General features: G+C 42.0%; 1 protein-coding gene across 1 annotated transcript; it reads right to left on the bottom strand.

Moving 5' to 3' along the window:
- Positions 1 to 1,336: 1,336 nt before the first annotated feature.
- usf2l (upstream transcription factor 2, c-fos interacting-like) lies at positions 1,337 to 16,041 on the bottom strand. The gene is made up of 10 exons (XM_079226903.1): positions 15,969 to 16,041; positions 15,456 to 15,496; positions 15,033 to 15,139; positions 13,190 to 13,309; positions 12,354 to 12,507; positions 9,279 to 9,366; positions 5,113 to 5,171; positions 4,656 to 4,750; positions 4,438 to 4,566; positions 1,337 to 3,554 (listed from the first exon to the last, which is right to left on the bottom strand). The coding sequence occupies exons 1-10, from the start codon at positions 16,001 to 16,003 to the stop codon at positions 3,465 to 3,467; spliced, it is 918 nt and encodes a 305-aa protein (XP_079083029.1). The 5' UTR covers positions 16,004 to 16,041; the 3' UTR covers positions 1,337 to 3,464.
- Between the last annotated feature and the right edge of the window lie 471 nt (positions 16,042 to 16,512).

The raw sequence follows: 16,512 nt of genomic DNA, 5'->3' as shown, positions 1-16,512 counted from the left end.
GACTGAGGAGGGGTCGGCAAGACAAAACCGAGGCAAATGTAACACAGTTTGTCAGCCTAATGAATCCTGATAGATAATGAGTCTGAATTATAAATAGTCTTAACGTTTGGGCACGTGCGGCACCCCAGCCTGCACTTAAAAGATTATCCAAATCACGGCCGCTCCCTCTTCAGGATGGCGCTCAGATGCCCCGACCGGCAAAGTCAAGCTCAATCTCACTGATGCGCCTTTTATCCACCATTGATCTCTCTTGCCCAAGGTGCCCTCTGTGAGTTCTAACTAACTGGTTTCAATTTTATACCAGTGTGTTGAACAATCGATTGGGTGAACTGAAGAGCGAGTGCACACTTTCTCCAAGGAGGCATACTCCTACAAATGTGTTATTTAGACAGAGGATGTGTGTCTGGAACGGCTAAGTGAATCAAGCTGATTGGCTGAGCGGTTATGGGGAACACCTGCAACACAATGTTCAGGAATATTACAGCAGTGTACGGTGGTGATTTGTGGTTATTTTCAGCCACTCTGACGTCTAAATGCATCATATTTCTGTAGATGAAATATGATGCATATTTCCCTCAGAGTAATAGTATAAATCTTGGTCAAGTACAAGTGTGGCAGATAATCCCAAGTAGCCCACATCAATAGGACATTTCTTGGCTCATCTAAAAGCCATTATTTTCTCAATCAGTTTCTAACTATGAGGGATGGAGTCCCACACAATTCCTTCTTTTTTTTGTCAAAGTTAGAACAGTTTTGGTTGCTTTGACAACTTCTGTTTTGGTCCATTCTTCTCCATTGGGAAAATGGTAATACCTCCAATCCGGAATTGGCATAATTTGAATTGAACTCTAATGACAGTTGGTGGGTTGTTTGCTGCCAGCACTGTTAATCAAATCTGGTCAAAAACCACCCACACAGTCGTGATGACGCAGTTTAGCTGAGTTTTTAATTATTAATTAACAATGGTGTTTATTTTTCACTTTAAACAATTGGATTGTTGCAAATGTTGTCACAAAATCAAGTTTTCATGGGCTTTGAATAAAATGTGAAGCAGTTTTACAAATTCAAGATGGCTTATTTGGTGATGGGAACAGGTGAGGACTACTGAAGAATTCATCTGAAACAGAGAGCAAGCAAAATATGAATTTTACCTTTGAGCTACAGTTTTGACTTGAGTCAACATGTTAAGTGAAGCCTATCTCATTTCACTCGAATATTAGAATTATTATATTATCCTGTTAAAACTAACAAGAGGTGAAAAACAACTTAACAAACGTAATACAGTATTGATGTTTGTATATGTCCTGCATGAGCAATGAGCCACAACCAAAGTCCATAAAGGTTATCAGCTAGTGAAAGTTTTATTTTTCCACCAAATTACTTAAAAAGGTGTCTTTAAAATCTAACCTGAGAAAAGTGAGGCTGCTACAGAAAGGACTTATTTTTCTCTTCATTCTTCTGCCTTTCTCAAAAAGAAACGAGAGAAGAAAAAAAAGAAGAAAATTAGCCACGAGTGACCTTTTCACTTGTGAACATCCGTCTTCCAAAGCATTATTCATGTCTTCACATTCACATTCTCTGCACTGCTCTTACTGGAGGTGTAATAAAAAGAAGAAAGAAAAAAAAGTCTACCGCAAAACATCTATCATTCAGCTTTGGCTAGGAGCCTCGTTTGATAGATCAGACACTCGCACTATCCATATCAGGTTTGAATCTGGCAGTCGTAGCAGAACAGTACTTCCAGAGCACAAGCTGTTAACTTGCCGAGTCTGAGATATTAAAACGTGATAGTCTGCCTGATTTTGCCAGCGTTGGTTTTGCTCTGCTGGATCCTCAGCTGTTGACACTGGGAGAAGCGAGCGTGCTCTAATAAGTGGCTCCGAAGCTTGACGTCTCTCTTCCGCTTCCGCTCACATCGCCCAAAGCGGGGAGAAAAAAACAACACATCATGTATATTCATTCACAAAATCATCAACAATGTTAATATTGGTTTTGCCATTTGTACAACGCTATTACAGTTTACTTATTGTTTGCCTGAGTGGGTGGAGAAATATGTGAGCTCATTTCCAAGTTCCCCCACTTTCAAAGTATTCCTTCATTTGGTGGAGAACGAGTTATGCTCAACTAAGAAGTGCGACACAGTATTTCCTGTGTACTCCATAGTGAGCAGGGTCTTTGAGCGCCGCTCTCCGGGGGGCCTCCCCTCCCTCTTGTGCGTTGAGCTGCATTTGAAGTGTTGCAATACCAAAATAGAGCAAACAGCTTGGAATGAAACATGTGGGGATTATTCTTACGCGTATTGAGACACCGGTAAATCACAGATGAAAAAAAGATGGAAAATGAAAAACCCACAGTTTCTATAGATAGTTTGACAAAAGTTGGAATTAGAGCCGGCACCCCACCCGCTCCTCAGGTCCACGATCCAGAGCGTTGGGTTCATTATTTGTTAACATGTTCCACACTCATACATTTCAATTTGTAATTTAAAACCGCATTTGAACAGTTGGATGTTTAAAAGTGTTTTTTCTTCTTCTGGTGAAGCAAATGCCCAACAATTCAAGTATACCACCTTTTTTCTCTTTCTTTCCAAATCAAGCTCCCAGATTGCACACACTTCATGGTAATTACTATGACAAAGGGCCAGCATGAACTTAATGAGTTATTGATTGTTTTCTCCCAGAGATAATCTGCTCTAACGTTGTGTAAGATCTGTATTAAAACACAAGAAGTCTTATTTACATAAATCGGTGGAGAAGCGCCGGTCGGCACAGCTCCATGTTTGTGTTTGGGTCTAGGTAAGCCGCGTTTGCGTCGCATTAATTCTGTCTGTGGTATCAACAATGTTTCGCATACTTTGATGTTTTCTCACTTAAAAATGCAATCTGCTACTCTGGGGTGCGTGAGCTTCTATGTAACTGGTCTCCATCAAGGCTTCTGCCAGCAAGCGGACTAATAAATTAAAGCAGCTAAAAACAAACACAGAATTAATACAGAACTCAAAAACACAAACAGAATAAAAGCACAAACTAAATCAAAATCAGTAATTTTTGGGAGGGGAGAGAAAAATAAACGGCAAAACATCATAGTCCATGAGTGACATAAATACAAAACAAGGGAGGAGTTCAGCAGAGGTTGTCTTTCATAGAGAGTGCTCGCGACGCACTGATGGTGGTGAGCGGGCATCTTTTTCTCGGAGCACATTTCTACTGAGTCGTAACAGGTGGTTATCTCAATAGGACTGAACAGTCAAGTACAGCCACAAGCAATTGGCCGTGAAGGGTTTCTCAACCTGGGAACCCAGGGAAGGATGCATTCACTAAAAAGAAAGTGATTCTTCACAAGTCTTTTTTTTTTTTACATTTCCCCCCACCCCCGTGCATCATCTCGCCTTCTCTTCCAACATGTCAGTTGTATGTCTGAGTGGTGGTGCCCCTCCCTGTTCTTTTTTTGTTTTTGTCTCTGCTTCACTGCGGCGGCGTCTCTCCAACCATCTCGATGCCGTGCTGCTGGAGTTGCGCTCGGAGCAAAGCGTTCTCATTCTTCAGCTCTTCAATCTTAAGAACAAAGGGGGGAAAAAAAGAAATCTCATTATCACCGTCTTCATCTCCGTGACAGCTAAATATAGCTCCAAGTTTACAGACCAAACTTTTCCGTTTGAAGACAGAGAGTGCTGGCTGTGTGTAATGCACACACAGGGCTATTCAATCCCTGGGATTATAGAGTAGTGTGCAGCCCTTTTCAAAAGACACCCCTGTCCACAACCAACTGGATTATCAAATCTTGAGGTATGTCATCTCTGCTACATTTCCCTTGGGGGAAACCCAAATTCTGTGCCTCCCCACTGTGGGACTGAGGAGACAGCTTTGAGCATCAGAATAAGAGTATATTGCAGAGAGTCTCGCAGTCCCGGGACTCAATGGGGAGATGTGGCAGCCTCGGAGCTGCAAGATTTCACAATACTTTGAGTGCATTAGCATGCAGTTAGTTCTCACACAACCCCTGTGTATATTATTCCCACAGTCTCTCAAAGCGCTGATTTCAGGTAACATTGTATAAGCGCAAACTCTTTTGATCCCTTTTTGTCAGGCTGTGATGATCTGCTACACAGGCGGAAGCCTCAAGGGGAGTTCGTCTTGAAAAAGTGAAGATGCGTATGGGGCTAGGTGGATTTCATGCCTCCGAGACTCGAGTGAGAGGATGTTGCAATGCACTCCAAAGCAAACTTTTCCATTCAATGCAGTGGCAATCTTCACAGACACACATGCAGCCCGCTGTGGCCGCCTTATTATTTGTGACTATTTATCTGCAACACCCGGCCACCTCAAAGGAAGATTTTTACATTATCATTCATAGACCTTCTTTACCCATTATGGAATTCCTGGAAACTTCACATGACGCCAATATTTGTAGGGCTACAGCGCAGACTGATACTCCTACCTGCTGCCTGCACAACTCATTGTCCACTTGTATCCTCTCCACTTCCTTCAGGCCCTCCTGCAGTCGCACGTTGCTTTGCCTCAAATCGCGAATGTAGTCACAAGCTTTAGACAGGATGCCCCCTTTGCTCTAGAGAGGACAGAGAGGAATGGTGACCATTTGAAAACCAAAATGTCAGAGAACAGTTAGCAGTGCAGAAGTGAAGTGAGACGGCCTACTGCTCCAGTCTTGGTGCTTTCAATATTGCAGTCTGGGATGATCTTGGAAAGCGTGACAATCCAGTTGTTGATTTTGTCTCTTCTCCGCCTTTCAACTGATGAAATGTTAAATAGAGACAGCTTTAAAAAAAATTGAAATATATAAAAAGACAACCAGCATTTTTTAAATTTATTTTTATTGAGAGATTAGAGGTAGTTTGGGTTGAAAGAACCAGGTTTTAATTTCTTACGCCTGGTCATTTCATCTTATGCCCTGCAGGTATGAAATACTGTTGAATTTTGACAGCTTAACAGCACCCTCTAGTGGCCAGTCCAGAAACATACGTTATCTATTCCTAATAGATTGTTTAGACAGGGCTTGGTGGTTTTCTTTCAACAAAAATGCTCCATTTAGACACCGCACTGCATGGTGTTACTCTGATAAAATCAAAAGCCACAATCGCAGCTAATTACCCACCTTCATTGTGTTGCGCTCTTCTTCTTTCATCTCTTGGTGTTCGCGGTCCATCCATTTTCCTGCAGACAGAGAGGAAATAAAACACTTTTCACACGCTATAATATCTCCCATCTCTGGCTGCTCTACAATCAGGCACAAATCCAATCCAATCCCCCAAATTCACCTAATCCTGGGCCTATTGAAAACCATTCTTCACTGTTATCTTTAAATAGTAGCCACAGCCCTTGCCACTACCAGTGTGCTATTTTAAATAGGAGCCTTTGAAGGCGTGCAGTGTGTTTGGTAGTAATACCGAGAGATGCACAGCCATATGAGGCCACATATGCAGCCGCGGTGCCCCAATGTCCTGAAGCTGGGCTGCTTTGACTGGAATAGTGACACCCATCCAACCATCGCATTCTTATTACTGCCCTCTTCCCAGGTGTGGCCTGAAGGGAGATTTCCGCTTTATTATGCTGTAAAATTACAACACTGAAAAAATAAAAAAAACAGATGCCGTCTATTGGGGTCTGGGCTTACGGCTAATGACACAACTGTCTCTTGTCTGTGTCCTCCCTTAGGTATTCTATTAATTAAGTCCCTGAGACGTGACGGGGAGACTCATCCATCCGGCCACCACAGCATGAATAGGCCAATAACACACTCTCATAAAATCATATGTCAATTAATACATCACGCAATCTATTTATAATGAATCAACAACCATGCAAGAGAAAAGGAGGCCTCTGCTAAAGAACATCTTGGACGGGAAATAACTAACATTTTAACTACTGTTTATTGGCTGCATTTCAAAGGTCTGATGTCCTGTAAGGTCACACGTGTTCCTTGTGTGTCGCTCTACGACACTTCTTTATTCTACAGCAGTGAGTTTGTGACCCATCTACACAACTTGACTGCTGATATCTCCATTTGAGATAGTCAGCCAAGCCAAACTGCAGTCCGTCTTGTATCTCAATGCATCTTAATGGGATTTCAGCTTTTATAATGGATTCAGTCCAACAGTACTCTTAGGCAGAGTGTTTTAAAAAAAAAAAAAGAGAAAGAAATGTGGATGACTGTATGAATAACTAAATGTACAGGCCTAGAGGAACGTCTTTTTCCCCCACTGTTGTAAAGGCACACCTCATCGGAGCGCTCCTGAGAATTATTGTTGCTGGAGAAATCTCAAAAAAATTAGCAGTGCACAATCCCGCTGCCGGAGTGCTTTATCTATATAATATAAAGCAAGGATACAGACGAGGACTACATTTGTGTAATTTTATATTGATCCTCGAAAGAGAAATAAAATGGTTTCTCATGGTGGAAATAAAATGGTTTCTCTTATTTATATATATATATATATATATATATATATATATATATATATATATATATATATATATATATATAAATGCTTTTGTACAAACAATTATACAGAACATATATGGGGCAATTGACGAAAGACATGACTTCAATTTTCCCTGTACGACTACTAATCTAACTTCTAGAGTGCTGAAGGAATGAGTCTTAAAACACAGAAATTAGTTCACATTTTCGATTGTTTTTTTGGTTAGATGGCTGTCTTTGGTCAACACAAGCTTAAGAGGTTTTAACATTTTGTTCTTCAATGTAAAATATGTCTGTAGATACAAACAAGGCGGTTGCTAACAAATGGCCAAATGCGACGACAACACGTCATCACGCCCACAAGTCCTCCTTCACAGCCTCGGTGTGTAAACTCATAACCGCGGTGTGGATTGATTTTAGTCTAACATAAGCTTGTTAATTGATTTGATGATGGTAAACATCATAAACTTATGTTTGCCACAGTTTATTTTAGGCAATAGTCCAATGCTTAATGGGGGGGGGGGGAATAACTTTTGCCATTTTGTCGAAGGAACCAGTGTGAAGCTCACTTCCGGGTTTGGCCTCCAAAAAGACGTCATCCCTGCAGCACTCTCTTCAAAACTAGGCTAAATAAGTACAAAACTCAAAACAGCTACAACAGGGGACACTTTGAAAATGATACTAAAATAAGAAGTGTGGAACAAGCCATTTGTTTCCGGATGAAGAACAACGACCTGATTTGTTAAGTCCTAATGGAGAAGCGAGTTTGCCACAAGCACAACTAACAACAATGGATCGGGGTCAGCACTGAAGAAACGCTGTGAATCTGTGTCTAGAGAATCACCGGGGACTCATGGAAGGAGAGGGGAGAGGTCTCGGTGCTTCTTCTCGTGGACTAATTTGATTGGTTCATTTGCTGTGAAAAACAAAAAGGTGTGAGAGAAATGTGGAAGCTGTCCTCACCAGTTTAAACCTTCATGCTGCAGCAGCTCGTTTTCATCTCTGCGAACGGCAGATAGGGTGGGAAATTTTCATTCATTTTACTCACATGTCAACGATAATGTCACTGTTCATTAGTTTACACCTAAATATAACTCTGAGGCTCGTGTCACAAATCATAAATTATTCATGAATGAGGAAATAGATAGAAACAAACATATTGCAGATAGGCATTGTGAGAGATGAAGAAAACATTTCACTTTGTATTTCAACACATTGCAACGTAGACTTGTTCGTTACTCTCGACTGGAGAGCGGTCGGCTGTGCGCTGTGAATATCAAGCGACATCAAAAGCGACGGAGCGGCTGCCAAATTTGAGGCGGATCTACAACTCCCTGTAATGCGGCCCACAACAAAGCAGCCTAAATCTTTGAGAAATCTTAAGTTCTTGAAAATCACAGAAGCAGTCAACATCCTCGCTGTCGAACCATATACTGCTCTACCCTCAAACTGACAAATAATAAATGAAAGGCAGAGACGGTTAAAAGTGTCTGTCTTCCGGTTGTGTGTTCTTTTAAAAAGAAACTTATCAGGAAGAGGAGGAAAAACAGGAGCTTATCTGCTACCTAGAACAACCAGAGCTCAAATGTTGTGTGCTAAACCAGCTGGTAGCCAACCCATATTGGTGATCTAGCTGAATAACTATAATGCAGTTCCACATGTTAAAGGTTAAGTATAAGGGGCTGAAGGAATATTCACTTAGGTCAGTGCTAACTCAATTTTATAAAAAGGGTCATGTGTTCATTTTAAGTGACCATGTAAGCAAATTAATGGGCTTTGGCTTTTACCAAATAAGGAACAAAAAAACATAGTTCCAAGAACTGTGACTCATGTGTCGATGTGTTTTTGCCTGAATCTGAAATAAAGCTCGTCAGAATTTGTATCCGTAGTAGGCCAGAACAAGGCTGGTATCATGCAAATAAAATGACAGCTCAGTTCGTCTTTGCTCACGTGAGCCGGCTGATTATCTTAATAACGGCAATCACCAGCATGTGGCTAACAGTTGGAGGGAGTCAGAGTCGTTTGATGCATGATTACAATGATGCACGTTGTGAATTGTAGGGATAAACATCATAAGAAGATATTAGAGAGGGAGAAAAGCAAGGATGTGCTAAAATAAAATAAAATAAAATACAGTAGCATTTCATGTCGCATGAACTGAGCCTCGCAGTAGCTCAAATAGGCGTGCGAGTTGAATTATAGTCATACGTTACGTAACGTGTATATATGACATACAATAATTGACCAAACTGATCGCCAACTAGGCGGTCCAAATGAACTGGATTTGGTGCTCAATCTTTCTGCTAAAGACCAAATCCTTCCCCAGCCTGCTGCTGCATTAGCATTTAGATTCCGGGGAATTCAGCATGCTTTGTTCACTCAATATACGTTGATGTTGATTTAAGGGTTGTATATCTGAGGCTTTGCCAGGTGGAGCTTAAACTGAAAGAAGTCCGTCAAGCTTGTGGGGATTTGTGCTGAAGCATCACAGACTCAAATGTGTGCGACTCTTGCAGTAAATGGTTAACACTGGGACAGAAATGTCAAATCAGAAATCATATCCAATGTAATGGCTGTGAATGGCTCTGAACACGAGACATTAAGAAGCAATTTGTCCCGTTGTTAAACGCCAACCAAAGTTCACCTTCAAGCAATTCACAGCTTGTCAGCTAAAACCAGCAAATGGCCTATTTCGAGTGGCATTTCCATTGAAGATAACGATGGTGTTTTACGAGAACTGACCAGCGGTTACTTTGTTTTCAGAAATAGCTGCGTCTCAGGACTTCAATATGAATGCTGTCTCCTTCTCCCAGACAGCAACTGACAGAGCCGATACTCACGCAGGGTAAGGCTGTGTGCGAGGAGCGATGGTTCGTGGTGTGCCTGTCTGAATGACATCCGGGGGGGTCATCATCACATAAAACTGACCTGTGGAAGGCAGAACAGTCATCAGTTAGCAATGCGGAGAGAAACCAAAGGGCAACCCCGCATAAAAGGCAGACTCTCGTTGCTCTAATTAATTAATTCACAACAATTAAGAGTGTAATGCCGTGTTAACACCGGACGCGACGCGAATTTGCGGCGCGACCAGTTTACATGTAAAGTCAATCCACAGACGCGCTGCGGCGCGAATTTGCGGCGAGATAGACGCGTTGGAGACGGCGCGAACAGAACGTTTGACCTGCGGCGAACAAAGCGAAGGACGCGGCGCGAATTCGCGTGAGTTGAATTCTCCCAACTCTGGCGGAGAAATCGCGTGACGCAAAGTTGCGGCAGCCAATCAGCGTTGAGAATCAGCGTTGAGAAGCTCCGCCCGTCACCACCGTCGTCTCCCCGTTTCTGAATGAAACTGCTGCTGCTCCGCCTGAACCAGCGCTGACAACGGCTTCATTGAGACGCTGTTGTGGAACTACGGATAATATTATGAACCCAGACACCATGGAGTTTGATGTTCCGACATATGTGGAGTTTACACAAAAAGTATAAAGCAGAACTGGTGGTTATTTCCATGGTGGATGGCGTAATCGGTATCGTTTTACGGAGATACGTGAGACGCAGTTCCTGGAGGAGTCGGTGAAATTCACCGAGCTGTGTGCGGCTACGGATGATGTTATTCAATGCTTAAACTTCCGCGGTGGACGCGGCGCCGCAAATTCGCGTCCGGTGTGAACACGGCATAAGCGTCGATTTTTAACGAAGCAATTCGCCCCCGGAGTGGTTTGATAAGCTCAAACGTTACTGGCCATTTTATCTGTGCTTCTTTATGTTTTTTGGAGTAATTATCACGCTGCAGCATCTCCTCTGCTCCTGGTGTCGGGTCTGAGCTCCTCCAACTACGCTGGTTACTGAAAGTGCAATCGAACCATGGCGAGTACAAAGCCACGGTTTTAAAATAAAGTGATATTTCAATCCGCTCTTTCTGGAGTTTTACACAAACACGGCACGCCAGCTCTGTTAAAAGTGAAGTGTTCCAAACCATCTAAAACAGAGGTAGTCTGTAAGTGGATTTTAGATTGGTTTCTAGTGAGATATTATTCATATTTTTTAGACTGTTGTTCTAAATTACTGCTGCTGCTCTAGAAACAACATTTAGTTATATTTCAATTAATAATAAATCTGCTCTGAATTCATTCTTTAAAAAAACTATTTAGTAATGAAAAAGAACCGTTAAGAGTATCGCACGTCTAACGTTGCATAGCTTGCACTGCACATCCTGTTCATATTTATGATCTTCTTTTCAAGAAATACTTATGGCGTGTGATGCCTATTAACAATGATGCTTGCGTCAGGACAACTTTGATACTCCGTAAAAAGGTCAAGCCTCTCCCACCCCTGAAACCAGTCAGAATGTGGTTCATTGCCAGAGCTCCATGCACTATCCTCCACTATCCCTCACCTTTATAGGAGCTGGCACTATCTATTCCCCTCCAGTGCATTCCTCAGCCCGCATGCCATGGCTGCTTAAACTACGGCAGGCTCACAGAAAAGAAAGACGGCTGCCCAGTTCCTTCTCCAAGGCCATGGCTTCGGCCGTTACCCACAGCAAAGAAACCTCATGGTCTTCTTCCCTTTCTGAGGCATCATCCGGCACAGCTTGTTTTGTGGGTTTATGTTGCAAGCATTAATGAGTGCATCATAAAAGTTGTAATTTAGGTGTGTCAACTGCTAATGGCCTTAAGGGCGTCGGACTTGTCTAAATGTGCATCATGTGACGAAATTACAATGCACGCTTGGTGAGGCGGGGTGTGTCAGTGTGCTGCATTAGCCTGAAAATATAAGCGTCTGTAATGGATGACATGGTATTTTTTTTTTTTATAACTCTAAAGACGAGCTCATCAAAATCCCAAAGATTCAGGGAAGAAACACCATGACCTTGTATGACCCGTGATTGTGTATTTTTTAGTAGATACATTGTCTGTCGATCAATTAATCAGCAATTGTTGTGAGATCACTTGTTTTTCAAGCCCAAAAATTCCAAACATTCTCTAGTTTCACCTTCTCAAATGAGGATTTGCCACTGTTTTTTGACATGTACATCAGTAAATTGATACCGTAGGCCGCAGTTGTTAGTCCAACAAAACAAGCATATTAAAGCAAGTTCTCACATTTTAGGAACTAAATGATTAATCAAGAAAAATTATCTGCAGATTAATAAATAATGAAAATGATTTGTAAATTACAGCCCTAGACTTGTATATGTTTTATTCTGGCCATGAGCATCTCTCTCTTTTAAAAAGGAATAACTCAAATACAACATTGAAACAAACTGGATTACAACTGGGTCTCGGGATGCAGGTACAGGTCTTGTTTTGGTCCCGGTTTTTATGCCTGTGCGGAGGACTAGTCTGGGCCAACAGTGCGGCAGAACGCACAGACACCAGCAGAAACACAGGGTTATTAATTACACCGCCCTCCCATAAACGCTATCTCGGCAACAGTACGCCAGAACGAGCAGCTGCTGGTTGTGTATGCTGCTCTCCAGGTCGACCAAGCCCCGACCACCCTCGTTGACAGTCCACCAGCCTCGTCTGGATCACCACCCCGAAACCACAAGAACACTTAAAAACAGCCAGACGATGAAATATAAGTAAAGAGGAAGAGAAGCAGAGCGGGTGGACATGTGACACACAGTAAATATGATCAATGCAACTTACTTACTTACCTAAGAGTCTCTGGTAATATCGTATTGTTACAGTATTCAGCAAAAGGCAACATCATTGATAACCTAAAGTATTTTGTAAGGTCCTATTCTTAGGTCTTAGGTCATCTACAACTCCTGGCGGGAAAAAAAAAGGCTCCTGTTCTCTCATTTTCGAATGCGATGCACTCCTGTTTGCTTAGGGTCTACTTTGGCCAGTATTTTCAGTGACACTGTGGTAAGCTTCAACCCAAATTAAGTGTGATAACTGACTCACCCCCCGCCTGTGTGAGTGTGGGATCCGCGGTGGCCTGCACGGCCACGGTCCCGTCGCTCACCGCAGTTGCTGGGAAGTAAGCGAAGCGCGTCTCCCCTCCCACCGCCTCTCCTGCTGGGCTTCCTCCATTACTGAAAGGGTTTTGGATCACAGCCTGTGACAGATAAGAAAAAGACAGAGGGGAGGCTTGAACAAGTCGCAATGGAGCGGTCACAGCAGGTAAATGCACAACTCAGTCTCTGTCAGATTCAATACGGGCATCCCCCTCGAGACCCCCCAAGCAAGACAAGGTGCAGTTTGACAGCTGAGGAGAAAAATAAAAAAGACGTAGCAAGGATCTTGTTAGCGGAGAGAACAGCAAGGTCAGTCAAGCCGTCAGTGTACTGCAAATGAAAACAAATTTGAATCTTGCAAGAATAATTCTATGTTTTGAACCAAAAACATGTTCTGAATCTGGCTGTGAACAATACCACAGTGCCTCGTTCTGAAACAATTCTGCATTTTCATTGTTAATCTCCATGAGTAGCTCCGTGTGGGGCAGCTGTCATGCTCAGACACATGCTTTAATATTTACACGGCTTTGTGCAATGCTACGTCTCATTCATGTGTTTTTAATAGTGTTTGGACAACACTGAGTGTTACAGCGTGTCTCTGGAGACAATATATGTTAGCAGAATAAATTCATTGTTGGTTTTAATATTTAATCAGGAAGACTTGTTGAAATAATAAAAGCTGAAATACTGCAGGCTTTAGACTTAAAGTAATAAGTCTGTAAAACCAGTCCATATCCCCAGTGGGTTCTCTTTGATCAATAAAAGAGGGGGAGACTTTGGTACCTGAGCCACAGACTGAGGAGCCCCAGCAAAGGCGGATGTAGAGACGACACTCACTGCTCCTCCCCCATCATCTCGGCCTTCAAGCTGCTGGTCAGTCACCTGAACAACACGGTACGTCACCTGCAAGGTGGAGAGAGGAAGCAGAGAAACCAGTTGTTTATTCGGGTAGTTTACTACAGTCCTTACGATAGGCGTACTGTGTCTAAATCAAAACCTTACCCGATTTGTTGAGCATATCTATATATAGTATCTGACACTATAGTCCAATGCAGTAGCGCATTGATCACACTTCAGGCACATAATGAAGCATGAGCATATTGTATCCCTCTCGATTTGCTGATGCTTCAGAATGTACCTGATTAAAAAAAATGAGCTTGTTTGTGGCATGAGTCAGAGTTAGTAACCCTCCATCATGTGACTCTCCTCCTGACTGACATGTGACAGCGTTCCCATGCCAATCCCAGACCCGGCTGCAATCACATGATCGCGCACACTAGCCTTATTTACGCCAAATGGATCCCTGACTTAATTCACTCCAATGTAAATCATCTCAATGAGGATAAACCAACTATGACATCATGCATGTACTTTTTCCAATCAATGTATTTGCTCCACTGTCCCATTGTCAATCACTGATCACTGGAGCGAATACCCCATCAGTGGCCTGCAAGGAGACACTCATGAGATTAGAAAAATAAAACCGACACACTCATACCTTCAGGCAATTTAGAGCTTGCTACCTCCTGACTTGTTTTTTTGAATAGAGGACGGAGAAAAGGCACGACAACATAACACTGTTCGTGAGAGGAACCCAGGTTATCCTCACTGTGATGTGAGCGCGCCTACATCAAAATGCTCAGAATGACAGACCATAAATTGCAAAGCACACATACAGCACATGTGGAGGGGAATTGTCTTTACAGACAATCATATTATCTACCACTGTCACATTGCACTATACATGCATAATCCATTCCACGGCATTCATCAGTATGTAATGTGAAGCTCTGTCAGTTGCTAATTATGCCTCTGTTCAAACAGTCAGCTGATGTTTATTCCACCACACATCTAAAGTGATTCTGAAGTCTGTTTTCTGTTGGGAGTGCTATACCGATGCAATCTAACACTAAACTCTAGACCAATATGCCGTTATGGGCAGTGGTGAAATGTAACTACGAATATATTTCGGCCAATACTACGCTTATGTACAATTTTGAGGTACCTTACTTAAATATTGATCTGGGTGAAATAATTGATTTTACCAATTAATTGGAATTCATGGTTTAGGACGATGTTTCATTTTTAAACTATATTTTGGGGGTAAATATTTTACTTTTTACTCCACCATACTTATTTGTTTTACTAAGTAGTCACTTTGAAGATTAAGGTTATTAACACAAAATATAAAATCAACAAATAAATGATTATATGTTATGTAGAATTTAAGCTACCCAGCAGTATACAAAATAAATTAACATTAGCTCCATATTTAACAGCTGCAACATCAGTGCAATGCTTACACATTAATGAATCACTAACTATAGAGCAGTAATTACATATTTAATTTGTATTGTCTATTTTTACAGGGACGCTGACAATTAAAACCATGGTTAGCTAAAAGCTAATTTGCATCCAATGTCCCTGGCCTGGACATGACAATAAATACACTACAAACAGCAACAATACAGCATATACAAGTCTGCATAATGAGTATATTTTGATTCCCATCCTTTTGTACTATTACATGAGTAAGATTGTGCATGCACACTTGATGTCTTTCTGAAATTGGCAGAAAGAACAACAATCACAAGAAGGCCCATCACTCCATCTTTGAGTCACTCACCTGACCCCCCTCAGTGCGGAACTGATATTGTATGTTATGGTCACCAAACGCTGCCGCCTGCTGAACACTGGCTATTGTAACAGCTGTCTGCTCTTCTCCTGTGCCGTCTCAGGGCGGGTGGGGGGAGGACAGAAAGAAAAAGTCAGTCGTGAGAATGGAAAATAAGGGAAAAAATAAAGAAAGCTAACAAGCCATGAGTTGCAGAAAATAGTATGTGCCTCTTGCATGATGTAGTTTGAACAGAACAGGAAATGCATGCCATACTCTGTGACACAAAGCTTATTTATCAGATGGAGCGGTTTGTCATCCGTTAACGTTACATCTACTTTGGGCTATTGCACAAAATGTATAGCTTAGATAGCGCATCACTGCTGTGCAGGATGCCATGTGTGTTAACTGACAGCTTGGTGAATATATTCTTACCGTCAGACGTCTGGACAACCTCTTCTTCTTGCTTTTCTTGGCTGCAAACCAGATAACAATTAGTTTAACGCAACCAGTATTTATCCCGGGAGTATTGTGGATAGAAATAAAATATAATTACTGTGATCCTCAACTTTGCTTTAGCTGATGGCAAACTTGTGACTGCCAGTCAACCAACAGCACGACCGCAAAGTAAAACACAACACGGCTGAAGTCCCTACTCCACATCGGCTTATAACACAGTAGTTTATGTATAAATCGCGTAAGCTAACTTAGCTATTTTGTTATAAGCTAATCATGTTTTACACAACTGGACACGGGTCCTCTGTGATACAACTAGTCAGCTATCCAGCTAGCAAACTATCCCACTTCTCTTTCGAATAAAACTGCTAATTTCATGCGTTTCTACAACAGTGTTTTAAGGTTAGGCCTTAGCGTCCTAAACTAGCTATCCGAAATAGCATGTTGGCGCTAGCTTGCGCCAGTTAGCCATTTTGACCGAATCCCGGTTACCTGGCGCTGTCCAGACTCTGTTCGAGCATATCCATCAGGGTTGGAGTAAAAAGTGATATTCGGTGTCACAGACGGAGATGGAAGTGCTGATCACGGGAACAAACACTCGGGTCATGTGAGAGAGACAGACCAGGACACGTGAGGTATGGCTCGGTGTCGGAGTTAAAATGGAGGCCGCCTCTGCCGTTGCTGACCCAAGCTGACTCTGAAGATCTGGATCTCACACGGTTAACGCGTTCAAAAACAACGGTTTCTGCCCCGGTCATAATATATAGTGGGACGTTACCAAGAAGTCAGATGTTATCGCTTTGTAATCTTGAGACAAGGTGGGAAAGTTAAAACAGTCCAATTAAAAAAAGTATAACTTAATCAGATATTAGAGTATTGTTTATTCAAATGTCCCAAATGTATCTTTAGAGGATACAAGGTGGTATACTAACCAGAATTGAACTTTCATATGAAACATGTATAGGGTGTGACACATACAACTTATTATTATTATTATTATTATTGATCCCAGAGAATGAAGATTGTCCTTGCACAT

Source organism: Taurulus bubalis, assembly GCF_910589615.1.
Source record: "Taurulus bubalis genome assembly, chromosome: 12".
Classification (NCBI taxonomy): domain Eukaryota; kingdom Metazoa; phylum Chordata; class Actinopteri; order Perciformes; family Cottidae; genus Taurulus; species Taurulus bubalis.
The sequence above is the reverse complement of the archived record's forward strand: the minus strand, read 5'-3'. Positions and strand labels throughout refer to the sequence as shown.

What these genes read in the sequence shown, in the direction of transcription:
- usf2l (XM_079226903.1), bottom strand. Translation starts at nt 16,003, where the DNA reads ATGGATATGCTCGAACAGAGTCTGGACAGCGCCAG. An exon ending in CAGAGTCTGGACAGCGCCAG is followed by an intron (nt 15,497 to 15,968) that starts GTAACCGGGATT and finishes TCTGGTTTGCAG; the next exon opens with CCAAGAAAAGCAAGAAGAAG. An exon ending in AAGAGCGCAACACAATGAAG is followed by an intron (nt 4,751 to 5,112) that starts GTGGGTAATTAG and finishes ACATTTCATCAG; the next exon opens with TTGAAAGGCGGAGAAGAGAC.